The sequence below is a fragment of the Drosophila novamexicana genome, unplaced genomic scaffold (genome assembly GCF_003285875.2).
Source record: "Drosophila novamexicana strain 15010-1031.04,08,12 unplaced genomic scaffold, DnovRS2.1 tig00000308-arrow-arrow-pilon, whole genome shotgun sequence".
Taxonomy (NCBI): Eukaryota; Metazoa; Arthropoda; class Insecta; order Diptera; family Drosophilidae; genus Drosophila; species Drosophila novamexicana.
Genome location: NW_020824799.1, coordinates 627372 through 655037, shown reverse-complemented (window position 1 = coordinate 655037; position 27666 = coordinate 627372). Strand labels below are relative to the sequence as shown.

The window sequence follows — 27666 nt, the reverse complement described above, 5'->3', positions numbered from 1 at the left end:
AAACAGGCGAAACTCGTTTAGAAACTCAAATTCAATTTCCTCACAGCTGCCGACGCAGACGCGGTTTTGAATAAATTGTACATACACTAATTTATTAGCATTTCCGTGTATTTCTTTTATTATTTTTATATTTTTTGCGAACTCATTTACCTTTTCAACTTTTTAACTTGTTGTTGGCTATGTTTTTGCCTTTGCAGGATCTACAATCGGAAATTGAAACCCATCGCGTTGTTTACGATCGTCTCGATGGCACTGGCCGCAAACTTTTGGGTTCGCTCACCTCACAAGAGGATGCGGTTATGCTGCAGCATCGCTTGGATGAAATGAATCAACGTTGGAATAATTTAAAATCAAAAAGTATTGCAATCAGGTAAGTGCTTTTTGCCCCGAACTTTTTATTTCCCTGTTTCTTGTTGCTGTTTGTCCAAATGTGTTTCCGTGTGTACGTATCGCCGGATAATGCTGAGTTTGCCGCGCAAACCGCTTCCGATAGCTGTGTCAATTTTCATTTTTTTTTCACTGGCTATTGACTGGCAACGTGAAAAGACGCCTAAGAATATTGAAGCTCCTCATTGCAGAGATTGGTGAAGATATCATGAAAAATTGTAAACTGAAAAACTGAAACTATATTATCTAGTTATCCGATGTTGTTGAGAATTAGTGAAACTAATGTTTGCCAGGCTAGGTCAAGTTATCTTGGAAACTAAGACAGATTTTCATAATTTTCTACCGCTGGTTATTATGGCGGCAGTTTTGATATAGCGGTCCGATACTACTGGTTCCGAAATATATACTTCCTGAAACAGAAAGACGGACCCGTGCAAACTCACAACTTTAAAAATGAGAAACTAGCTTGTCAAGACAGGCAGAGGGTCATGGGTATATATGTATATATATATATTTATGGGTATACTCGGTAGTTGATACTGACCAAGAATATTTATATCCAATGGGATTCTGTAAGTCTCCTTCAATGCATTACACATTCTATTATAAAATTATAAAACGTCGTACAAGGACTAGAAACTTGAAAATACCCTGAATCCAGAAAAATCGAATACAATTCAAACAATTCGGATGGCTTACTTCCTGAGCTTGTGGTTCGTTTTGTAGGAAGGGCAACTATAAATCTACTTGCATATCGAGCCTTCCGCAATAATCTTTTTTCAGACATCATGACGTTTAAACATCCGAGTCAATCTGGACGACTCCATATGCCTAAGATATTATTATTGACTGTCTGAAAACATACTTAAGTGAATTCTGGACTTTAATGAACTTGAAAATGTCTTCTCAATCAGAGTACTTACTCGCTTGTATTTTTTCAATCTTTACAAGAGTTTTGCAATGCCAGCAATTAAGTAGCTTTAAGCAGCCGTTTTTTGTCGCAGACACTGGGCGTATGGCTTACAAGCTGATGCGTTAATTAAACCACATTACCCTCAAGTTGTGTGTCACTTGCCACAGCCACAGACAACATGGTTGGTTTAAAGACTTTGTGATGATAAAAATGCGAATATAACATTACAAACAAGCCAGTCAGGCGGGATGGCCAACAACAACAGTTTACGCCCGGCCAGGCACAAAGCCAGATGTATGAGAGTATTCACCATCAAACAGGCAGGCAGCCAATGAAAATCAATAAAAACGAAACGCGTGAAAAGTGACGGAACCGGCAGAACTGACACGGGCTCAACACTGTGTCACTCCGCACGCGCCGTTGATGTGTCCAATACTGGCCAGGCGCTGACAGCTGCCCAGCCGGCAACATGATGGAATCCAGTGCAAATGGCCAGCATTGGTCCTTGTCCCGGGCCTGGCTCAGTGCTTGTGCCTGACTATGTTGCTGTGCTTGTCATTTTCACATTTCATAAATAAAGCACGCCAGCGTATACAAATATTGTCCGCTTGTTGATATTGATGCCGGCCGTGGGCTAAAGCTGAAGCTGTAGCTGTAGCTGTCGTGGGCCAAAGTCAGGCAGTTGACGATGTTTACTCGTTTAGTGAGACGGGGTGCTGGGTGGCTTAAAATGAATAATGATGATGACACGCGAAAAGCGTTGAAAAACAAGCGAACGCTGAATGAATATAAATGGCAATTATGTGCCTGTGTCACTGTGCACAACGGAGCGTATGCGCGCGAAAGTAGGCAACAATATTTTACGTCCTCTTGGAGCGCTTTTCAATTAGGCCCCAACAGCATAACAGCCAACGAATGACACCTTAAGTGTGGCCAAAATGTTCGGCCACATTCAGCAGCCCCCGAACAGCCCCCGCCGTGCATTGTGCCGTTTGGCATTGCTTTTGTTGACCAAACTCTGATGATTATTCTTTGTCAGTTTGAGACGCTTTCTATTTACGTTCATTGTTGGCGTTTTGGCATATTTCCGTTAGCCAAGTTTGGCCACTTCCGATATTGTTGTTGTTCTTGTTCTTGTTGTCGTTGTCGTTGTCGTTGTTTGGCCACCAGCAGTTGCTTTGTTGCTTCCTTGGCTCGCCTTCTGTTTGCCTTGGCTCCACTTGTTGTTTGCTTTGCTGCCGAAGATTTGCCAGCTTATAAATTCCAGTGAAATATTTCGGACAGCACTTGAAAAGTTTTCGCTCTTGCCTTCAGATTCTTGTTTGTATTAGACGCGTCACTTGGGCGGCTGGCTCTCGCTTTGGGTCATTTGGTGGTGCATAGTTCTTGGCTTTGAACTTTTATCCTTTCTCCTCACCGCCACAAACAAAACTTTTACTGTCAAGTTTCATTTCTGTTCTTTTGTGGCATCTACAGGTGTTTCAGCTGCATGGCCACATCCTTTCTGGCCGGTTCTGTTGATTGCTGTTTGAGTTTGAGTTGCGCGAAGATTGATGAACCCACTTGATATACAAGAACCTCATGTGGGCGGGTATTCATGTGCCGTTGCGATGTGTGTGGTTTCTTTCTCAAATTACGTTTGGGACAGACAGTTCGGGTGGCAGCCAAAAATTTGAGGGTTGCAATTCATATTCCATGTCCAGTGCGCGTTAAAATGATGGATTTCAAAGTATTGCCATGCTCAATCAATGTATTAAGCACTGACAGATCTGCACAATTACAATATTTATTTGCTTTTCTTTCAATGCAAGGCGACAAGAATATTATATGCCAATGTATAAATGTATAATACTCAATCAGAATCCATTATATAAAAACAGAAAGCTCTATTTTTACAAAAGAGTACTTTAATTTATTTTAAAATCCATTTGGGAAGTGTCTCACACTTGTCGGAAAAACCAGTTTCCTTGGTTAAAAAGCGCGTGTTAAAAGTTGTACAAAACTCTAAAGAAAAAAATGCTGTTCTTTGCTAACAATCCGATTCACGCTTTTCGCGAAATCCACCCACTGGATGTAAACTGCGGTTCAAAGGTTAAATAAGTGAAATTTCAAGTTTCATCCGATTCTTTTAACAATAAGCCAGAATTCTCATTTGCTGCCGACATAGAGGGAAAAAAGTGAAAGTCCGAGTCCGAGCAGATTTGCGAAGAGTTTGCAACCGTTGCGCTTGCAACAAGTAAAACAGAAGGACTTCAATTGTCCAAAGTCATAAGATGAAATGACAAAAAAAAATTGTCCTGGAGGAGCGACGATTGCTGCTGGAAAGCAGAAACTCAGCAATGAATTTGAGCTCAGAAAACGAGAACTGGCTCAAAAAAATGAACTAATGATTTATAAATTAGATTTGGAGCATAGCAAAAAATAGCATATTATTGCTCAAACATAAAATTGTAAACATCTTGTTGTTTTTTCTCTTGCTTGGATGTGGTCAAAGATGGGTCAGAATATTGGTTCATTTCCTCATCATCACCCCGTTTCCCCTGGCATTCGCAATGTTTGAATTTATCAGGCCAGTAAAGGAGCTCCCTAGGCCTCTGAATCTTTCGCAACAACCAATTCCAAATACCCTGGACACTAGTCTAAATACTACCTTCAATAAAAATAAAATTATTACGAATTTCTTAAACAATTTTTCTTAAAGTTAAACGCAACCACAACCATTCACAGTGCAAATGAATTCTTCCAACTTTGCCCAGATCATTTACCAGCTCAATCTATTTGCCGCACTAATTGGGCCTGCAAAAGTCAACGACAGCAGCTGTCAAAAAAAATGGAAGAAATCTGGCAAGGCATTGCCAAACGTAGAGCAAAAAATTGTGAAGTGGGAATACGAAGAGCACCCACTGTAAACAAAGAGAAAAAACACAAAAGGCAAAGTGGGCACCCCACGAATATTTGAAAACATCTTATTTCCCAAGCATATTTCCGAGGCGAGTTATTCCTTTTATTATTTTCTTGGACGACACACGAAAGTGGGCGTTAAGTGAGCAGCCGCCTGGAAGCATAACCACTGTACATATGCCTGAGTGCCAGGGTGCGAATCCAATTCCACGGCATGCCTTAATTACACGCGAAGAACAAGAAAAATAATAATAAAGAAAACGAGCCAAGGAATTTCGCCAAAGATAAACAGACAAAGGCACAAAGCGGTGTCTGCAGATTTTTTTTAGATTTTATGGCTCCGAAAAACAACAAAGAAATGGGCCAAAAAATATGCCGGCGATATGGCCGACCGGATGCTGCTTTGGCCAAATAAAATGAAAATAAAGCCAGGGCATTTGACAATTACAGCGACAGCTGAAATTTAGCATAGACGACAGCCACTTGGGTCGTCGCCTCCCCTTGGGCGCAGCGTGGGAGGGTTTATTAGACGTACAGCTAGCCAGATGGGCGGAAGCAGACAAATTGTCGCTGCCATTTTGTGGGCAGTGCTGGTAATCAACACAGCTGCTTGGCCTGTGTTGTAAAGTGCCAAATTAAATTTAATACTAAGTATTATAACGCTTATATATATATGTCTTATTGGTAAACTTTTTGGCAACTTCTAACCTCGCCCTTTGCCCTTGCTCTTGCTTTCAGAAATCGCTTGGAATCTAATTCGGAGCACTGGCATGCGCTGTTGCTCTCACTCCGCGAGCTAACCGAATGGGTCATTCGCAAGGATACAGAGCTGAGCAGCCTGGGCTTGGGGCCTGTGCGCGGCGATGCGGCCAGTCTACAGAAGCAGTTGGTAAGTTGAATTATGCGACAACTAAATAACAAGACTATTGGTAATGGCTGCTTATGTTATTCGATAGTTGCCAATACCGATACTTAAATTATGTTTGTATTTTTTATAAAAATATGTATACAATAAAAGTTAGCATTATACATATAACCAACTAAATGCAATTCTTAGTAATATTTTCTACTCGATACACGTTATATGTAGTATTCTCCGCAGGCTTATAAGCCTTTATTCGTTTAGGCACTTGAGCATTACATTCAAAACTAGCTTAGCAGCTATACTAATGCCAACAAATTATTCATAAAATTGCAATTTAGTTTTAAAGTTAACGTATACACGACTCCGAGTGAGTACCCTTCGGGTCAGCTGGATCCGTACTAGTACTTGTAATAAGCATGCCCTCAATACGAGCACAAAGTTCACTCTACAGCTGGTGCTCATCATGAGCTCGTTGCGGGCTTTTGCCGTTTTTTGTGTGCCGCGAACGACCCAATTTTAACCTTTTGCAAAGCCCTGGCTGCACCTCAATTTGCTCTGGCCAACTAATTGTGTGGAAGGCTTTGCGACGCACAAGTGCGGGACGCTGGCATTTTTAGTGCCATTCTCTGGCACAATTTGTAATTTTTCGCCTCTCTGTGTGCGTGTGTGTGTGGATGTGTGTGTGTGTATGTGTGGTATATGAAGGGTCTCTGTGATTTAATGGCGCATAAAGTGGTTGGCAAGCCCATTTTGTGTGCTGAGCATATTTCGAGCAAATATTTAGACATAATTATATGTCTGGCAAATCGCATTTCACACTCAACGGAATTAATAGAAAATCCGCACATAACGCCGCATTCAGATATTTAGTTTCAATAGCAAGGCCCTGTTCAAATGATAATAACATAAGTACCATGCACAGGCAAAATGAGTCAAGCTTAACAAATTGTATGGTCGTCATATTTGGCTATTGAATGAATGTCATGGTGGACATGGACTGTGAATCAATTGAAGCGAATATGCTTTCATTTAATTACGAATATTTATTTGATAATGCAAAGCTATTGCACACAATTTACAATGTGTTTGATATGCTTTCCGTTAAATGTAATTGCCAAATGCAAAATGAATATAATACGCTTGCCGGTAATGTCGGCAAAGTTAGCAGAATTAGTTTGTTTTTCACTAAACAATTTATGAATACCCATTAAAAATGGGTAAAAAGGGTATAACTCTTTTGTGTAACCGGCAGTAAAAACATCTCCGATCCCTGAAAGTTTATATATTCTTGATTAGCATCAATAGTCGATCTAGCCGACTGCCCGTCCGTCTGTCTATCCGTCCGTTCGTAAACTTAAAAGTGCCCCGTTTCCAAGCAATCCATAATAATCGATATTTAAATCCTATTTTTTGGTTAAATCTTTTGGGTCTTAATGGTTAGACATGTAGCTTCTAGAATGGTATATACAGATCAAGTGTCTTTCATTTCTTAGCTACGGTCTCCCCCCCGTGCCCCCTGCTGTTCATGGTATCCCCGGGCGATCCGGACTAGAGCATTTTAACTGACTTTTGTAATGAAAATATAATACTCAAATGTTGTAATTCAGGAATTTTGCGATTGGCCTATCAATTCGATTCCGGTGTACGCATTACATAATTCAGCAGCTCGTGCGTCAATGTTTTTTATAGCCACATAAGAAATGTGCTTTATACATTGCATTCGCTTTTTCTGGTAAGACCACTTGAGCAGCCATCGATTCTCCTCACGCCATGTGCTCAAGTAGCTAACTGCCCAACTTGACCGAATTGCGTAGTTGAATTGAAATTCCCACTTGGCTAAACTGCTCTAGCTGCGAATTCTTAAATAATTGTTAAATGATGCTTGTTATGTCAAAAGCATTCACACTCACAATCAGCGTATATACATAAGTACATACATATGTACATATGTATATGTATGCCGGAAATCACTTAAGGGCTTGCCAAGCCTGAAAAAAAATCCGTAGAAGTAGCAATGGCAGCAGCCAGAGCCGGCCTGGCTAGTTGGGAAATGGGGAAACACTGTCTAACACAGCGAGCGCCACTTGAATTTCACTTACCCCCAGCACACACACTCGCACACAATCCCCCGCTGTGAGTTGAGCAGAAAAAATGAGGCAACTTTCACCCTTGAAGCCTGGCAGGCTCTGGAAATCTATTGCCTGCCACTAAGTTACGGTCTGCCGGACATTTACATTTCGGCTTGTGGAGTGTGGGGCCAAGTCTTGAGTTGCGGCTCTAGCAAACTTTAAAAGGAATTCGGCTTGTATTTTGTATTGCCATTTATTTGATTCGCCAGCATTCGCCTGCCTTTTGGCAGTATTGTTGCAGTTTTTATTTCTACACTAAATGCATCAAGCACGGAATTTATTGTGAGCTCTTCATGCTGCTCAGTTTCTATGATGTTTTATTGTTGGGGCACTTGAAACGCGCGCTAACTGCCTTTTTTTTGGGCTATTTCATTGGGAAAGCTATCGCAGTATAGCAAATAGTTTATGGCTGGCCAAGTGGCATTACTCGTATTATTTGTGGCTGCATCAGTTTGGGTTCCACAAATAAATCTTTTGCAGCACTGACTAATACATATACATATACAAATACATATTCATATAGTATAGATGTGTAATATATTATTTTATTTGCCAAACAAAACAGCCATAGCCAACAAATTCTCATTTCTTTTGTGTCCTGCCTTTGCTTGCAGGATGATCATAAAGCTTTTCGCCGCCAGTTGGAGGATAAACGCCCAATTGTTGAGAGCAATTTAACGAGCGGTCGTCAGTATATAGCCAGCGAGGCGCCCGTTTCGGATACCAGCGATACGGAGGGTAAGTTTTACGACGATGCCATTAAATTATTATGTATATGGCGGATAGTAAGTGCGCACCCGCACATAAACTTTGACCACAAAAGAGGCCATGAATTTTCAACTATTTAAAGCTCATTTGGGTCGTAGTTTAAATTTCGTCTAAACTAAAAATACTTATTACAGCCTTGCGACTCCCCTCTCTAAGCTTTACCCTTGCAATCAGCTTTGCAAATCTTGGCAGGCTATTCATGCCTTTAGCAGCAACCAAACAACTCATCAGCATTCAACAATTGCCATTCACTGCATTTTCAATTTGTTTGGCAAATCTCAGAGCCAAACATCGACACAGCATGTACAACCCAAAAACTCCATTGAGCTCTGCTCTACAAGCTTAACGGCTGGCTTAACCACTAAAGCACACACAGACACACACACACACACACACACTTACACCTAAATACACGCCCAGAAAGTTTTGTGCACGTGAGGCGCCTAAAAGTAGACAACTGCTGTGCGGCTTGTGCGGAATCTCCAATTGATTTTGTTCCATTGCATTTATTTTGTTGTGCCTGTTGTATTTAGGGCTTAGTTCTTTTTAACTACAGCCAACAATTTAGAAAATGACTATGTGGACCTGGCATGAGCTTAACTTATTTTGGCTTGCAGCATTCGCACAATGGCGACAGTCCGCCAATAGCGCCCACCAGAAGGCGTCAATGATAATTGCAACCAAAGCAATTAGTGCGATTAGTACGCTATTAGTGCCAAACCATCAACAGTTGCCCCAACTCTGTGTGTGTGTGTGTGTGACTGTGTATGTGTGTGTGCCATTAAGTTTGGTATTTCTGTGTGGCTGTTGAATCTGTGCTTTTAGCCGCCATTTGAATTTAACCATTGATGTTTACTCTGCGGCTATCTGCTGCCTGTATCTGCATGAGCGACAATAAAATAAATGTTGATTAAATTAAATCTATGCCACGTTTCACAATTTCCTTCAATTACGGCAAATTTAAGTTGAAAATAGTTTTGACTTGAAAACAAGATGCAAGTAAATTTTGTAAATTTTCTGTAATCTTCTACAGGCTTATGAAATATTAATTTCCCTTATGAAGATGCATATATGTTTGTATATTATTCATGTCTACTTATAAATGTATCCTTTCGAGTGATCTCACAAAAAAAAAATCATATATGATTGAATTTTGCTTCACAAAATGCAAAGTATATACATATCAAAAGTCGTATTATTATATAGCTACTGTCTGAATAAAAATAAACCAAAAATGTATATACATATTTAATATAATTCCTATAAAATATTACTAAGAGCGAAATATGTTGTTTCTAATTTTTTACTTACTTCCAAACAAAATCATTTCCATCAACTGAAAAGTTTGACAAGCTCTAATTGTACGTTCACTTATGCTTTTAACCTAGTTCTAATTTTTGTTTCTATTTCGAATTGGCAACTGAAAAAGTTTATGCAAAGTCGAATTTAAATTTCAAGCCCAACATTTAACAAAATGAAATTTCTTTGGCAAAAATGTCCACGCCTGAAAAGAAACTTGCATTAAAATTGAAATCAAGGCGAAATGAAAAGTTTGGCTGATTTTCTTAAATTCCGTTTTCATCTGCATTTCCATTTCCATCATCTCCATCAAACTCTTGTCGACGTCGCCAGTCAGTGAGGCGCGCAAAGAGCAGAAAACATCTATGCGATAAACTCAATCTTAAATTGAATTTGAATATTACAACAGCCTCGGAGCTGGCGGCTCCTCCTCAAAGTATTTTAGTTCTGATATTTGCTTAGCGCCATATTACCAGATGTCGAGTGTCCAACCAGCAATGCCTTAGGTTCGGGCACATAAAAGTTGTTCGCCAGCTCCGTTCGTGCATTAAATTAAATTTAGATTTAGCCAACGGCTCTGACATTCATCGATGCTCTGCCGCAGAAGCCGCTGTTGTTGTCATACTTGTCAGTGTCACTGTAGTGCCTTCAGCTCAAAGGTTTGCCTTGCTTCCAGCTCCAGCAGCCACTTGTCACTTGGTCGGGCTGCTCATGCATTTCTGCCACATGCACGTCTGTCTGTCCTTCATGTTTCATGACACTTCCATTATGTTTTCTTTTGCTTTCTTATTTTCTTGTTCGATTGCCTGTCGATTTGAAGAAGGATATTGCTTAAGTTCCTCGTGGCTGACCTCCTGGGATTATAGGTCTTTTACTGGCATGATGAAATCATCTAATCGATAATTTAAATATATGTTAAGCCACTTAGAGTCTTCATCTTAATTTGGTCTTTACGCCAACTCTTCGCTGTTAATTTGATTGAAAGCCAACTCTCACTCTCTCTCTCATTTCCAGCCAAGTTAGACTTTGGCTTATCCCTTGAGCGTATCTGTTATTTTGATATGCTCAATGCTCGACAATTGTTTGACACTTGTGACTAGCTGAGATTATTTTATTGCAAATTTAATCACTGTGCGCCATCAGCATAATCAAAGTTGCGCTCTTCCCCCCTCTGGCCGCAGCATCGTCAGCGTAATCATCGCTGTCTGTAGACATTAAGAACCATAAAATCATCTCTAATTCATAAAGTTGTGTGCGCGGTGCGGCAAGGTACGTGCCAGCAGCAGAAGCGGGCGGGAAGGTGGGGGCAGACTCCCAAATTTGATAGCAGGTGCAATTGTTTTTGACTGCCTTACAACCTGGCTGCGTGCTCCTCTGCCGCACTGCCGACCGATTCGAATAATTTTTTCACTGTTCGCTCATACATATTTGCCTTTTGCCGTATCCTTGCAGCCGCCCATGATTCCGACTCGCGTTACATGTCCGCCGAGGAGCAGAGCCGTGAACTGGCACGCAGCATACGACGCGAGGTGGGCAAACTTTCCGAGCAATGGAACAATCTAATCGATAGATCTGACAATTGGAAGCATCGTTTGGATGAATACATGACGGTAAGTCTGCCACAGCACGGCTCGGCAAGGCACGGCCCGGCCCAGCCCGGCGCGACACGCCACGCCACGATTATACTTACTTCTTTATTCACATTCTCGCTGTGTTACATTTTCATAATTTTCTTCTGACTTGCGGGTGAATTTTCTTATGAAAATTGAGAATTGACTCCCTGGCAGCGACCGTGACTTTTTGCTGTTGTAATTTGTATGGCTTCCAATTTGTTTTAGCCTGAGCAGTTGGAGGCTCTCAACTTTATTTTTTCGAGGGCCCCATTCACATGTGCGCGTGTGTCTGTGTTCGGGTATGTGTCTGTCTGCCTGCGAGCGTACTTTTTTGTGCAATTATATTTGCAAAGTGGAAAGGTGCTCAAACTTTTTGAGCAAGCAATTTGTAGAGGAAATCAAATCAGAGCTCTAAGTGTGGGGGTAGGCCTTTGAATGGAATCATTAGGAGCAGAAATAATTTGTAATTTCCGTGCTTAAAGCAAACTGCAGATAAATATAGGGGAATTGCAGGTGCAAAACATAAAATGATAATTAGAAAGATAAAATAATAAGAGTGAGAAATAACATTGGAAATATAAACAATATTGCCAAGAACTCTTTAAAAAGAGATATTATTCCATCATCAGCTTCTATGCTCATGGAAATATATATCATTTTCTCAGCACACACGCTATATAAATTATTCAATTACAATTCCATGTTTCGTCGAAATAACAAAAGAGTTCCAACAACAACAAAACAAACGAAAAACAACACAGACTCTTGAAAGTGTTGAATGGCTTTGGCTTTCGCATTGCCATTGTAACCCATGGAATTTGGGGTTTTTCTTGGCAGTTTTATTGTGGGTTAGAGTTAGGGTTGCGGCTGTGGGTTCAGCTGATGGCTAATAAATGCAAGTGTGCTTTTTACGACACATATCGTTTGGTTTGCAAAACAACAGCAGCAGCAACAACAAAAACAACAACCAGAATAACAACAAAATATTTCCCACAAATGTGACGGACGGATGGCGACGGCTGTCGTTACTCATACGCACCGTAAATTTGATGCAACAAAGTTTGGCCGCATAAAAATGTCACACAGTGTGCAAACAATGGATATACAAGCACAACACACACACTCACACACTCACACAAATACATTGTATATTTATATATATATATAACTCGTTCAGTGGGCGCTTGTATAAAACATTCAAGCGCATAAAATGCACATATTGTGTATGATGTATGCTGTATGCTGTATGCTGTGCTGCTAGTGGTGTAGCATACTTTTCGGCAACTGGGCTGAAGCGAAAATCAATATAAAGCAAGGCGCACAATGCCATAAAAAGAAACAGTGTGTATGTGCTGGAAATAGAAACAACAAGTGAGCGGCATAGAAAAATATTTGCAGCAAAGTGCGCATAAATATGACACTTGAGTGGAAAAGGCAAGGAACTGAGTTGGCTTAGGATGTCAAGCGTTAAGGGCTTAACGCGCCCTGCCTAAGGCTTCATTCACTCTGCGCCCATTTCTTGTACGTAGAGTGCAACATTGTGGCATATGCTAATGTGGCCACATATTTAAAGCCAGCCACAATCTATCTAAATCCAAATCTAGATGAAAACAATGTAGGGCTCATCCTGTCAGTTTATTATATGCTCGCCTGCCTTGTGGTTGCTTTTCGTCTTTTATGTATTCCAGATTAAATTTCTTCTCTCTTTCTCTCGCTCTCGCCCTTTTGATATTTTTGTGTATTCATAGATTTTGCACCAGGGAGCAGTTTACATTTTATTGAGTCTAACTAGACAAATCCAAGTGTATTTGTGTGCATAAACTTCCTAATGAGAGTCAGCTCAGTGACCTACTTTAAAGTGTTTGAAAATAACTTTAACTTAAATGATGGAATCCTAGAATCGAAAATGTAGATAGATAGGAATAAATTTACTGTGAATTAATTAACTCCACATAAGCTTCTTTAATTGTCTGCTGCTGAATTGAGGCTGCATTAAATAAATTTAGTTAGCATATAAACAAATTTCGATCGTTATTGGAGGCTACTATTTCAAGTCTTATTGATTGAATTTTCCTACCTTTTTAGCAAGTATTCAATATTTCATTAAGTGGAAACAGGATCAAATTCGCAACTAGTTAGAATGCTTTTAGCATCACTTGACAGAAGTGAGTTTTTCTTTTTTTTTTATACCGTGCGGTCTTTGGCCTTTTTCCGTGCAGGTTGCAGCCGGCGAAAAACTGATAAGGAAAACTTTAATAAAATTAACAACATGCAGGAGAAACAAAAATAAAAAAGAATAAAAAAATGAGCAAAATAGAATTAAAAAACTTTCTCAACAAGCTGGCAAAGTTATCCGAGCCCCGAGCGCGGGAGCTTTCACAGAGAATACGTAAAAAGTTTAAATAAATGCAACTTAAAACAATTACCAGGAAACCAGCACCAAAATGGAAAGTCGAGGAGCGTGGAGAAGCGCAAATGAAACTTTCTGTATGTTCAAATAAACGCTTTATGGAGCGGTTGACTCCGTTTAAATGAAGTCACCCAACGGCTGGGCACATACAATTTCTAGCCTGGCCGATCTGAGACCAACTTTGCCCACAACTGGCTGCCATACTCAGCTGACCAGGAGCAGGACTCTCTAAGCCACAGCGAGGACTGCGGTTAATTGACCACAAAACTGTCTGCCTGCCGTCCTTTGTATGCCAACTTGCTTGCACGGAGAATTTCTATTAATTGAATAAAAGTTTTTAAGAGCCAGGGGAGTATTAAATTAAATTGAAAATTGCATTTGCGTTTCACATTTTTTTACTTGCATTTCGCATGTTAAGCATACGCCCGAGACGTCAGCAAAAAAAAACCGCTGTCAGGGAAAATAAAAATGTGCCACGGCAGTGGCACGCAGCGTAGCCCATATTTTGATACCTTTTTCATATCCATGAAAGTAAACTGATTAATTCAGCTGAAAAATTAATTGAAAGTGCGCTGAGCAAACACAAAGCCTGAAGCTTTTTGTGGCAGCTTTTCATGCGGCAACAATGCCAGCCTCAAATTGTACATTTTTTTATTGTGGATATGACATTTGTGGCAAGCTGTACGAAAAATATATTATTAAATTTGTATTTTCCGTATCTAACAGCTATAGCACCGATATTATTTATGAAATTTCAATAGGCAAGTTTCTACAAAGCGTCTGGAACGAAGAAGTTTTCTGTGACTCTGTAGTGTTTGGCTAGTTAATGGCTGTCAAACTTAAAAATTTGCAATGCACGTGCCGCATCTTCAATCAACGTGCTGCGGAATGCAATTACGCCTGCATGCCTGCCCATCAAATGCGACTCCAATTAGAGCCTAACTGACCCCACTATTCATCAGACCGTTTCTGGCGCACAAATGATGCATGGCCGAGTCAATGTCATGACAATATGCATTGAGCTCCCCTTAAAAACCACTGGCCATGTGCTAAATGAATGCCCATACTAATGAAGAATGCCGAACGAGGTCTGCGCAGCAATTTGTCAAACTTGGCTGGCCGATGTTGGCACTAGACTGGAGGTGATCATAGCTTTGAAGCAGCCGCATTACTTTGTCCGAACTATTGCGAAAAATAGTATATAGCTGACTTCATAGAGCTAGCTGGTTAGCAGGGGAAATAATGGGAGAAACTCTATGAAGTGTGGGCATGGTTCAGAAAATCGAATTATCTTTCCACACAGAATGTGGCCATTTAAGCCACATAAATACGTCGATGAAAATGGACATTTGGTCAGGACAGGACGGGCGACTAAAAACCAATTGCTTTACTCTGTGAAATATGCTTCATAGATTTCCTGTTAAACTGGAAAAATTGTAAAATAAATGTGGCAAAAACGCATAGAAATTGCAGCCAACAGGACCCTTGGAGCGCTGACACTGCGCAACACTTCTGCTTGCCATAATTTAACCACATGTGGTCGATATTGACGCTGGACACACACACACACACACACACACAAACACGCACACACACAAGCATCCAGCTCATTTAACCCCTTATGACCGCTGGTCTTGGGCACTGTAACAGCTGCTGTTGTTGTTGCTGCCGCTGCCTGACCATGCTTGGCTTCGTCATCAATGTTGTCCTTGAGTCTACCCTGTTCCTCTGGTTGTGGTTGCCGCTTCCTTGTGGAGAGTTTGGTCGTGTAAAATATGTGGTAGCCAATAGAGCAGTTGCCGCTGCAACGAAGCGCCTGGCATTGCGTTGCTTTTAGTTGAGTTTAGTTTAGTTTATTATGCAGCCGAGACACAATGAAATCAATTTTCGTTTTTCGAAAATCGTTCAATAAATCACTCATACGCAGTGTAAACTATGTTTGTCCTGCTTGTTTGCCTAAGAGTCTGTGATTTATGATAGCCTCATAATTTAAAATTGATTTTTTAAGTCTTTGCTTGGTGAATAAATTGTTATAATAAATGAAATCATTTTGCATGTACGTCACACAATTTTATGGCAAGGGGTCAATTTTAAGGCAGCACAAAAGTATGCAGCACTAATTCATATAGTCGAGACACAAACCATAGAAAATATACGAAAGTTGTGCGGAATGCTATTAAAAATAATGATGCACGTTAAAAAATATGTCACTCGATTGTCAAAAACGCCAATTAAAACAACAAATTGCACTCAAGCGTCTATGAAAGTCGAGCAGCAGCAGCTGGATATATTTCATTCGGCTACAAAAACAATCGACAATGTTTACAATGCTTTTTAATTTGATCCCATTCATCTTCTCTTTTCTGTTGCCATGTTTGTCCTTTAAATTAGCCAAACGCAAACAGCAAGCTGCAAATGATTTATTGATCACAAATTGCAGCAAACCTGTCAAAAAGCCAAAAAGATTGCAATGCCAGAAGCAACAGAAAAACTTGAAAAAGCTCGCAAAAATAAAAACATGTAGATATATATATAGCCCGCCTGCCGCTTGGGAAATCAATTGATTGTCACGCTAAAATGGCTTGGCTTTGGCTTTGGTTATCCAGGCGCTGTGCAATGTGTTTCCTTTGGCTATGATTGTAACTCAGCTCCAGGTGCAGCAGCCCTCACATCTACCCAACAGCAGCCGCTATCAATTTAAGGCCACACACTGCGCTCGCAGTCAGGCGTTGACTTTTTGCGCCATTTTGTTGCATGTTGTTTTTGCTGTTGCTATTTGCAAAAGTGCACCAATATGCCACGAAATGTAACCGTGTATAATTGTCAAACGTGTTCAGTCATATTGACAATACGTGCATCCCTGAGCACGCAAACACACACACGCACACACATAGACCAAAACAAATATGCGTACATACTCGCCTTGGGTTTAATTCCCTTCTTTTTTTTTTTTGTTGGGTTATATATTCATGTCTGCCGGCGCCATTTTGTGTACAACGCAACGTTTTAAAATTTGACCCTTGTAACTGCACTGGGTCTGGCATATTTTTCATAAATATTTGCTTGTCCCATTTGCAATATTTGGTAAACGTTTAAAAATTCGAATAACCATAAGATAGCTATTAAATGGACTTTGCTTTCAATATATGTATATATGCACGCATTCCACTCTCTGTATACCAAAGGGAAGCGCAATATACAGATATATCTTTTATGAGATAAATGTAATGTTTAATTGGTCGCATTTTTACATTTCACTAAACGACAAGTCTTAAAGATTCGAATTCGAATGCATTTTTCATCTATCAACAAAACCAAAATTGCTCTCAACTTAATTTCAATGTAACGAAACACCACATGCAAATGGCTCAATGCGAAGCCTCTGCGGCTCACAGACTCGAATTCAATTTACAAATGCAGGAAATCCGACAACAAAAACAACAGCAGAAACAAGCCCAAAGATACTTTTTGCCTTGCAGACGACAAATCGACTTTTGTAAGGAAAAATATGCATGTGAAGAGCGACGGAAGAAAAATGCTGCCCCAAAAGGTGGCAGTGTGAAAAATTATGCGCTCAAAATAGATTTTCCAGCGACAGTTCAAAATAGAAAAAGGAAAAAAGTCGAAAAAACACACTTGTCAGCCATGGAGCTGACTCTTGGTCTGTCCAAAGCCAATCCGTCCGTGATGTCGCGTCTGCAGTTAATAAAATTTTTTTTGCCACGTCCTTTGCTGGCGGCACAAGTGTAGACAAATCCACAGCTATTGCGTCTAAAATTATATTAAAAAAAAATTGTCTACTCCTATGATAAACTCGTTGCATGCACTTTTCCCACTTTGCCACGTGTTGCAACGATGTCGATGGCTGTGGAAATAGACAAATAGCAAATGTTTTCAGCATTTTACTTTCTGCCATTTAATAAAATCATCTGTCGGTTAGATTTGTGCCTCCCCCCCAGCTTTGCTGAATGCTTTCATGCAGTTGTTAGATGTAAGACCCACAGCAAAAGGCATTGGCGTTTTTTTCCATTGACTAAACGAGTAGAAAAACTGAATAAACTTTGCTAGTTAGTGGAGCAGAAAATGCTGTGTACTGGGCCAACAATTGTGGAATTCAGGTTAAGGGACTTGTTTCATATGAAGATGACCTCAAAATTGGCAAGAATTTTATTGAACAGTAAGCCATTTCTATTCCCAGAAAATATTCATCAAGATGTAAGTCTTAGAGTAACAATATTTTAAATATTTTTAGTGGGAATCGTTTAATTGGACATCAAACAATTGAGCAAATATGTGTACAGCATTTGTTCTATCTTGAAAGTAAATGAATTTCCAGCTAAAAAATATTTTGAAGAAATATTTAATTTGTTTTGCTTTTACTGACCTCTGTCTGAGCTCTGCAATTTGTATTTTGTGTTAGAAATATCCAAAATGTACTTCCGTTAATATATCTTTGTGTACTAATACTTATAAGGAGGATACACATTTGACAAAAGCCTTAAATAACTCTGACAGTTTCATGGCCATGCTTGTCTGTTTATACACATGAATATATCAAACAAATAAATCCTTCTGCACCCCATTATGATCCACAACCCGTCCGTGACTCATAAGCCCCGAATCATTCACAGTCAAAAAAGGCGCGCACAAAAATATGCGTGCAATGCCATAAAAATCAAATAAAAGCAACCGAAATGCGCGAAAAATAAAGCAAAGCGTCAAACAAGCCATTCAAATGCATTTATAAATGTTTCGAATTGAGCCAAAAAATAAAATAACGTAAACAAAACTGTGGCAATAAACAAAGCAAATCGTAAAGCTCATTGAAATGTTACGAGTACAACAACACTCAAGAGCACCACTCAATTGGCCGGTAGACAAGCACTCAACGTACTCAACGTACGACAGCCACTTAATGAGCCAGAAGCTAGGAGAGACAAATAAAATGGAGAAAAAAGCGCAAGCGGGAAACAAAACAAAGCACACTAGCCAAAAATAAAAAAAAATGCAGAGAACAGATAGAAACGTACATACAAACATATTTAGATACATATGCAAACAAAACTCAAAAAGCGAGCAACAAGTTCTCGCGAGTGCGTGAGTGTGCACCGAGTGCTTATGAGGAGTAGCCCAATGAACGCGTGAGTGTGAGTGTGTGAATTGGGGAGAACAAGTTTCGTTTGCTTGTGGAGTTTGAGCGCAAAGTGGCTGCAGCAACGGCGCGACGTCGACGCCGGCAGAGACGCTGACGGCCGTTCACTTAACGCATGCGGCCGGCGTTGTTGTTGGGTCAGTTAACGAAACGTCGGCGCGTAAGTTGGTTGCGTTTTTGGAGAAGCGGCGCGCGCAGAACGCGATCAGCCGGCATTGGCCAAACGAAAGATACATTTGCATCCGTGAGATACACGAAGTACTCAGTGCAGCGAGGATTCATCCCAATAAGTAACCAAAAACAAAGTGATTTTGTGCTCAGTGTCGTGTTCTAGCTTCAAAGCTTTGCTTTTTATTTTAATATCTTAAATCCGGGCGCATTTGCTTCCCAAGAAGTGAAATTGAAAACCAGCAACAGCTAAAAAAAACCCAAGTCACAAGCGCGAAAAACTGTTGTACAACAAACGAAAGTAACAAGAGTAATAAGGTCGAATTTATAACAATAATTTTTGTCAACGTCGGCGACGTCGGCAACATGGCAAAAATTTGTGTGATAAATTAAATGAAATTCTTTGTAACAGTCACGTTTAAAATTGTGCGCCCAAATTTGTATTTTTTTTTTTCAAGTTTTCCCTGTTTTATTTTCATTTTGTGAATTTCTTTGTACATCGGTAGCTGTGCGCGTATTGGATACTTTATCTAGAGTCTAGCTTCTAGACTAAATATACCATCGACTTGTTTTTGTTGTTGTTTTCGGTTGTTATTGTCGTTGTTGTGGGGTTGGGAAAATATGGCGACGGCGTTAAGCAAACCTTTGTGCTGCATGCGCTAAAATAAGACTTGTTTTTTTAATGTAATGTAATAAAAAATAAATTAAGCGAGACACTTTATTTTGACTGCAATTTTATAAAGAAAAATTGCTGTTTACACTGCAAAATGATTTCAATTTGTCGGTGTATAGCTCTTGCAAATATTTCAAATGTTTTTGCCAAAATTTATATATGCACTTAATATGTAGTATGTCAATTTTCATAATAAGCATGGGCATGGGCATAGTTAGAATATCAAAGATTTACATTTACATTTACAGTCTTGTCTTAACAGCGCGAGTTCATGTTGTTAACAGAGCGGTAACTCTTACATCCAAATGTTTTTTGAATATCCCATTTAATTAAATGGAACTTTCAATATACTTAATAAACGTTTATTTTAATAGAACTATGTAGGTAGTTAAGGCTCGTCATCCAAATTAATTATCGTGCCATCTCAGTTTTTCTTTATCAAATTGCGTGATAATGAAATTTACATGTGACTTAAGAAGAGTTTTCCCTGCATATCGGTCGCGATAAGTCAGATAATTAAATGCTCAGATATACTTTGGAATAAACATGTTCAGTCTATAGGTAGACATTCATTTTGCATCTCACATTTCATATGCTCGCAAAAGTAGAATGCCTTCATTTCGTTGGCCCCTTCCTAGAAACTGTGCCCGACCACACTTTTAATATCCCACACCCGGCTGTCAAAAGCCTAAGGGCGCGATGCTCGGTGACAACAAGTGAAGGTCGTTTATTATTATTTACTTTGCATCTTATTGAATCTTTTTCTCAAAGGGGAGCGCAGAAGAATGAGATCCACCAGCCTGCTGAAGTGAAGACTTCGAAGCAGTTTATTTGTTAAAGTTATCGCTTTATATGCTGTTGCCCTGGCTACATCAAGCCCCAGACTGAGATTGCGACCCAGACTCAGGCACAGCCTGTCCTGCTTTATATTTGTCATATGTTTGAGCTTTGTGGGGATTCAAGTAACTCCAACGCCTCGTCTTTTATATACTCGCACGTACTTACTTACGCTTATGTCTGGATGTATCTCAGCTGGATTTACATTGTGGCACATCTTCATCTGCATATCTCGATGTACGTATGTGCGATTTTTTATCTTTTACAGTTGTTAGTCATTGTTATTGCTGCTGCTGCTACTGCTGCTGTTGCTGTTGCTGTTGCTGCTGTTGGCTTATCTCTTTGTGCACATTCCATCCGTGTCTCTGGCGAGGACGAGCTTACGAGTGAGAACACGACAACGGGAATAAGAATGAGAACGGGGGCGGGACAGTCCCAACTGTCTTTGTTGTCAGTTGGTTAATTAGGACGATATGAGTCAAACTGTGCGTGCCTCATGTGCGAGGCGCCATCTGGAATGTGCTCAAGGTTTTGCATTCATTAAAGTTATACGCCACATAATGAAATACTTTGTGGCACTTTAGTGTCAAAATTTGTATGAAATTAACAACATTTCTCGAGGCAAAGTTCAACTCGAGGGTCCCTTGTGCCCCAATTTGATTTTCGTTTGCCGGTTATTCACATCAAATTCCTTGGACTCATCGATGATGTCAACATTTGTTTGAAGTCGCTTTCATTGGACTCATTTGTGGGCTGTTTTGAAAAAGTGCATGTCTGTGTAGTTCATTAACAACAAAGTGAAAAGGAATTTTTATTGATGGCAACAATTTTGACAGCTGTTGCTCACATGTGTTTGCAACACATCTGGCAGAGGGTCTTGAAAGCAACTAATTGCAGCTTAAATAATAAATTTAGTAACTTTCATTAATGCATTTGTTATTAATCAGCAATATGTTTCTGTCAATATTCTTATCAATTTGTTTCTTTTCAATTATCTTTTGTATTTTACAGACCAGTTCAGTTTCAGTTGTAGCTCAAATTCTTATAACCAACACGCTCAAAGTACGTCTACTCTTTTATGTTATACTTTTTCTGTTATTACTTGTCCACATATTCTATTAACCCACCAGAGCATAAATCTCACAACATGTGTTGGGTCCCATAATATTCATTTGTTGTACACAATAACGCACAACATAAAACACACTGACATTTCATACAAATTGCGTGAAACAAAAGTCGGGCATAAATTTGTCACTTTTATCTAACAGTCCAATGATAACAATTGCTATATACTGCAAATGCACGAGGGGGTTCGCTTCCGATACGGATCTTGTTTATATTGTTTTTTATGATGCGGCCGATATTCATGATGGCGATGAAAAGAGCCACAAGGCACATAATTAATGCCAACGAATGCAGCAAATTTAGAACTTAGAATGAAATCCGAAGCTGCCGTCTCCTCGTCTGCTTTTTAATGGACGTGCTCTAATGATTCTGTTTTATTACAGAGCTATGCTCGTGTTTATTAGAAGCGCACATGTTTGCAACCCCACAAATTTACGAGTTGCGGTAGGGATTTGAACCGCAGAGCAACTTTGACCCACTTCGAATGGGTGGCTGCGCAGATAAGCGCCACATTGCGACCAATTAATGCAGTGGCTTAGCTTTTTTTTTACTGCTCATAGCGCTGCATGTAATAAAACTAGACTACATGAAAAGGAAAAAATATACATAATAATTAACCAATTACGTGAAGAAGAAGCCAGCAAGAGAAAAAAACGAATTCCTTAGAAAAATTCCCAATTGAGATTCCCAATTGAGGCCACAAATGTTAATTGATACCCAAATATTTTGATTTCTTGATGAATTCTCTGCACAACTAATAATCACGAACCACTGTCAAAGCCAAGCTTTGAATTGAAAAACATGGCAGACATACGTTGACATATTTGATTCCCCTTTACGAGTAATTAAATGCACAGCTCTCACATGCGGCGACAGTAAATGAACATCATTAGAAAGAAAATATTCAAGATGCATTTCGAAATTTATTAGATGTGCTTTGCCGCGTCTATAAATTGTAACTAAACTGTTTGACCTTGCTACAAATTGTTCAAAATGACGAGTTCTTGACCAGGGTTGGTTCTGGCGATAGTGTGGCTTCATATTTTATTGACGGCAGCTGCAGTCATGACATACATATTTATATGTTTATTATTATTATTTATTTAAAGTACATCATATAAACAACAATCTATGTTCCCGCACAAAGCTACCCTTTAATAATAATTTTATATAAAATATATCCTACTGCGTAGCTCTGCTATTTGTTGAGCTTTATTTTTGTTGAAATTTTGTTGTTTTTTTTTTATTATTTTTCATTGTCCTTCATATCCCATGCCCTGGTCACTGTCCGTCTTCCCATAAACAAGCAGTCGAAAATTTACTTAAATTTCTTAAATATTTATTTATTTACCTGCGGTTGCCCTGCTCTTATTTACTTTTGCATTTCGTGCATTCCGAACTAAACGGCATTTAACACAGAATACTCTTGAATACATTCCAGAGGCGCATTTTGGCGTGCACTACAGATAAACAAATATATGTATATCCATTTAAAAATATATATATGTATATACATATATATATATATAGTATAAAATTTGTAAGCAAACACCGACCATGTGCGGGCTCTCTCCAGACGAGGAGGGTTCGTCGCTTCGAGTTCCCACTTCGGTTTCTTGTCAGCTTTATGGAGACCCACTCGGTTTTGGCTGGCCTTGATAAGGGGCATGGTTTATTAGTTGATTCGAAGCTTCTTTGTCTGCAAATGTTATACGAAACTTGGATTGGTTTCGCTTGAAAACAGCTGCAATATGAAGTCATCATTTTGGATTCCAGTGAATTTCGTTACATAAAATATACATACATACATATGTACGTATATGGATAGGCCTGATTTAAAGAAAATTGCAAGTACTTTAACTATTCATTCGAGCAAATACAGGATTCAAAATCGTTAGTTAGTTGAGCTCGTATTAACATACGTATCAACATTCTGTTAACATAGCTAGAAGACGAGCCAAGCAAAAGATAAAAAAATGGAGAAAGAGATAGACAAATTATACTTAAAATGCGTTAGCTAATAGAATTCGACTTACATATATTAACCAATTGTATATATTACATCACTAATTAATTAATTTTAGTCAGCTGTTATTCTTTCATCACAAAGTCTTACAGTCGAGAAGCAGCCATCTTTTTTGTGCATTTAAGTTCTTACAATTTTGTAGCTTAGTTTCCAGCCTAAAGCCTTAAACAAACAATATTTGAGAAATTCGTAATCAACTATGTTTAAAAATGTATTAAATATGTTATAACCAAATTATTCACTTTAAAAACAATATATTGCGTGTCTGGCTAAACGACTAAGCTAGTATAGTTTTCTAAGCTGACATGGCAAAAACTGGTCTTTACTCTCAACAACTGAAACCGAAAATCAGAAATAGTCCTGACAAAGTAGCATATATCAACTCGAATGCCAAATTTGGTTTCCAAATAATGCATCCAAACATCTGAAATTCCCGCAGTTGATATTTCCATATTTGCAGCCGAATCGCACAGCACATTCCGCGCGGTTGCATGTAGATGCTCCTGGCAGTTCCCGTTTGTGTGTTCCCCTCTTGATTGCAGCTAAAAGCTGAAAATTGTTTATGCTAATTGCACTTAATTTATGCATGTTGTCTGTGTGTGTGTGCGTGTGTGCGTGTGTTTATGTGCCTATGTATCTGAATGTTGTAAGAACAGCAAAAGAAATGCAAAGACAAGGCAAAAACATGTTGTTGTTGTTGTTGTGGGAGTACTTGTTGTCATTGTTGTTGCATAGACAATTGATATTTATTAGTACACTAAGAGTCATTGGTAGAGGCAGGGGACGATGGAGGAGGGGCGGGTGATCTGGCAATTTCTGCGTGCCTCAAATGTGCAATTATCGCCGCAATTGCCGCCGTACCGCACCCACGCAGCACCCTCCACTCCTGGCTGACATTTGCATGGCAATGGATGGAGGATAGAGCATAGCACCCATATCTTATATACTTGTTGTGTGTGTGCGTGTGCGTGTGTGTGTGCGAATATCTTTTTGACATACGCGACTTGCAGACGCCAAGTGCCATTTAAGGCTATCCATATGTGGCAATACGACGCCTTCTATGGCATTTATACAAATGTCAGGCAAATGTCGCGACCGCGACTTCGTCGTGGCGCTTAATCCTGCTGGTGTTATTTCGTGGTGTCTATTAATTAATATGCGGCTAATGGTGTTAACTGTTTGACGTGCTTATTTATAGGCCCAAAGATGCAACTGCAACTCAATTGCATGTGCAACACGAGCGCCAATAAGTGGACTGAGTGACAGGCAAACAGACAGCCGATCGGGCAGGCAGCCAGTCGCTGCCGTTGTGCATTTTGCATGTCAAGTGATGGAGCTGCTAAAATGTATCCGATGGATTGCATAAGAAAGCACAACTAGCAGCAACATGTACATGTATCCAACTGTGCCCAAAGGCAAAGAAAAATATCTAGTGCCAGGCTTAAGCGCATTTATTGTCGCTGTTTTTGTTGTTGCTGTTGCTGTTGTGGGGTGTGGTGGCAGTGGCAGTGGCACATTTCAAACATCTGCCGAGTGCATGAAATGTATCTTTGGCTTAGAAAAAGAAGAATAACAAGCACAAGCATCTGCTAGTGTGAATAAATAACTTATCTGAATAAATTGCAGCTGAGCGTGTCAGATAAGTGAATTAAGCTGTGGCATAAAAAGTGTACATTGATGCTGCACAGCACTTTGCCAATGCTTAAATGTGCCACACGAATTCGTTGCATAGAAAAGTTTAAAATATTTTAGCATACATCAATACATATCTATCTATAAGCTATCGTATATTTTGTGCGCCAGTTGTGCATTGGGAATTTGCAAGATGTTTGTTGTACTTCAACAAGATATGATATGATAAGAGCTCGTTAAGGAAATGTATTGCCAGCGCTATCAAGTGAAAGCTTTCTTCTTTATAAGCAATACTCAACTTTGATTTGATAACATATCATCTGCCCGAGCATTATTGCATATCGAAGCATATTTAACACCTAAGCCACTTGTGTATGTTCCAGCGATTCGCCACATACTTATGCATACAACTGTATGTCTTAAGTTCCACGAGCACGTAGCTTGGCCGAAGCCTACTGATCGGTGTTTGGGCCAGGTCCGAGAGCACATTGGCAGCTGTGAGCAGCGGCGATAAGTAAGCAACTTGTCGATTGTTTTGCGCTTTTTCACGCTTCCGCACGAAACCAAGCTTCGAGCGGGGGGAACTATCAATGGAAGTCGCTGTCAGCAATGCTCCAATCAATTAAAAATTGCTGCCCTAATTGCTGCCTGTTTATCAGACACTGGACAATGGACAGTGGACAGTTGCCACCCAATCATCTGAACCATTTCAATTGAACAATTATGTAGTGAGTACTCGTATTTAGGAGTTTCACTCAATTAAATGTGCGCTGCCGGGGAAAAACCTTTTTTCATCGCAATTGTGATTAGTAGCATAAATTGTAGAGGGTGTTTGTGCCCTCTCGTAATGCGGACACGCTTCATTGAACTGTTAAGCGCATCAAGAGGCAAACAAATGAAATAATTCACATCGACGACTGTCAGACCGGCTGACTGACAGATTCTTTAGCTACATTAGCCAGGAAGTGGCAAAAGCAGCTCAGCCAAAAGAAATCACAGCCCACAACTGGCGAAGTGGCCAAGTGGCGGCTCGAAGAGGCATTTTATGCAAATCACCCACAAATTGCCTGCCACTCGACTTTGCTGTTGTATGCGGATAGGGAAGGCTGCAGCAGCCAAGTATTAATAATTCTAGGGAAAGTCTCTAATGAGTGCAAATGTTTGTCAAAATGTTGACAACTTAATTGAGCAGAAAATTTACATGAAGCGGGGCAACATCAACAACTGCGTGTAGATGAACTTTAGAGCCAAGTCAACTAAAGTTATGCATTGTTAAGTTAGTTAGTTAGGCGACTGACAGAACCCACAGTAGAACCTACTCGCAGACAACCGAATCGCCTCATTTATCAACGTCAAGTCAGCCCGCATCAAAGACCCTGACTTCAAATGAACAATCAGCCCATCGATGCGGCCAGTTAAGCGTGAAGCATTAAATACCAAACTATCTAGTTGAGCTTTTTCTGCTCTGTCGAAAATCACGGCGTCGAAGGGAAAGTAAAAGCCGTCATTGCAAATGGCTTAAAGTGCAGACTAAGCCAAGTAACAAGTACAACGCGTACACGATTGCCGCACATTTGACACTGGCTTTAATGCGACTTTAATGAGCTGCAACTATTTTCAAATATTAGAAAGCATGGCAAATCGTTTCTCAGACGGAGTCAACAGCCAAGCCCCCCAACGAGTGAAGTTTAATGAGCAGCTGCCACCGCTGCTCGCATCAAGAATTCCAACATGCAACAGAAAACAAATTTTGTATGTTTTTATCATAAAAATTGTTTTATAGACACATAATAAAAAATGCTCTATAGCCAGAATAGTTATTTAAAAGCTGCAAGTTGACAAGAAACATTTTCTAAAGAATTTAAATATAATTGTTAAATTCAATTTAATTCAATTTCTGTTTTCTGTTGAGATCTTAAAAAATCTGCATCAGGGTTTCATAGAAATGTTTCCGCTATTTGAACTTTTGCAATTTAGTCCAAAATTTATATCCAGATTTATTTCATGTACTTAAGTTCTGTTATATTTTCTTTGAGCTTGCAATATTTGCACAGATTTTACATGATTTGTATTTGGTTTGGCTAGAGTTTTTCCGACCTGCATCGTAAATACACAAAAGCAATTTTCTTTTAATTGCATAAATATATAAATGGCCACCACCCATGAAATATTTCAAGCAGCCCGTTAGTGTGGGATGGTCTGGGTTGGGTTGGGCTGGTATCTTCTCTGCTCTGGCAATATGCGCTGCGCAATTTTGCCCAATTTATTTGTTAAATAAACATTTAGATTATGGCCAGGTGCGTTGGAATTCCTGTATTTCTCGTTGCGGTTTTCATTTGTATTAGCACGATGCACGATGGTGCCTTGGATTCAACTATTAATATAATTGGCAAGCAATTTATATACCCTAGGCATTTAACATAATTGAAAATATCATATTAAATCAGTTCGAAACAGAAGCAGTGTGGCTTTAATTAAACACCTACTCTACAAATTAATTTGATTACTTAGTGACTTTTGTTCAGACGGATTTTTAAATACTCCCGACTAAATAAGAGAGTATCAATTGAATATGCAAAAACTATTGATGTCCACGCAAATTAATTGAACACTTGGAGCATTGGTTTAATAGTTTTTAAATTGATGCAAAACCACTAAAATTGGTTAAATGAATTAATGACTAACTGATGGACACCTGAGGTGCCTTCGTTGTGTTTATATTTATTCGCAGCTGTTAAAAAGGCTTTAGATCCAATTTGTGGCAC

The 27666-nt window shown here is 39.5% G+C and overlaps 1 protein-coding gene across 5 annotated transcripts in view; it reads left to right on the top strand.

The window, feature by feature from the left end:
* LOC115759659 (dystrophin) overlaps positions 1–27666 on the top strand; it is a 184243-nt gene that overhangs the window by 135863 nt on the left and 20714 nt on the right. For 3 of the 5 annotated variants that reach the window (XM_030700653.1, XM_030700651.1, XM_030700650.1), the window contains 4 exons: positions 198–370; positions 4940–5090; positions 7810–7933; positions 10715–10872. In XM_030700653.1, the coding sequence (XP_030556513.1) occupies positions 198–370; positions 4940–5090; positions 7810–7933; positions 10715–10872 (606 nt within the window). Of the gene's footprint in view, positions 1–197; positions 371–4939; positions 5091–7809; positions 7934–10714; positions 10873–21126; positions 21178–27666 lie in introns of all 5 variants that reach the window. The other 2 variants (XM_030700649.1, XM_030700654.1) reach the window with 1 other exon arrangement.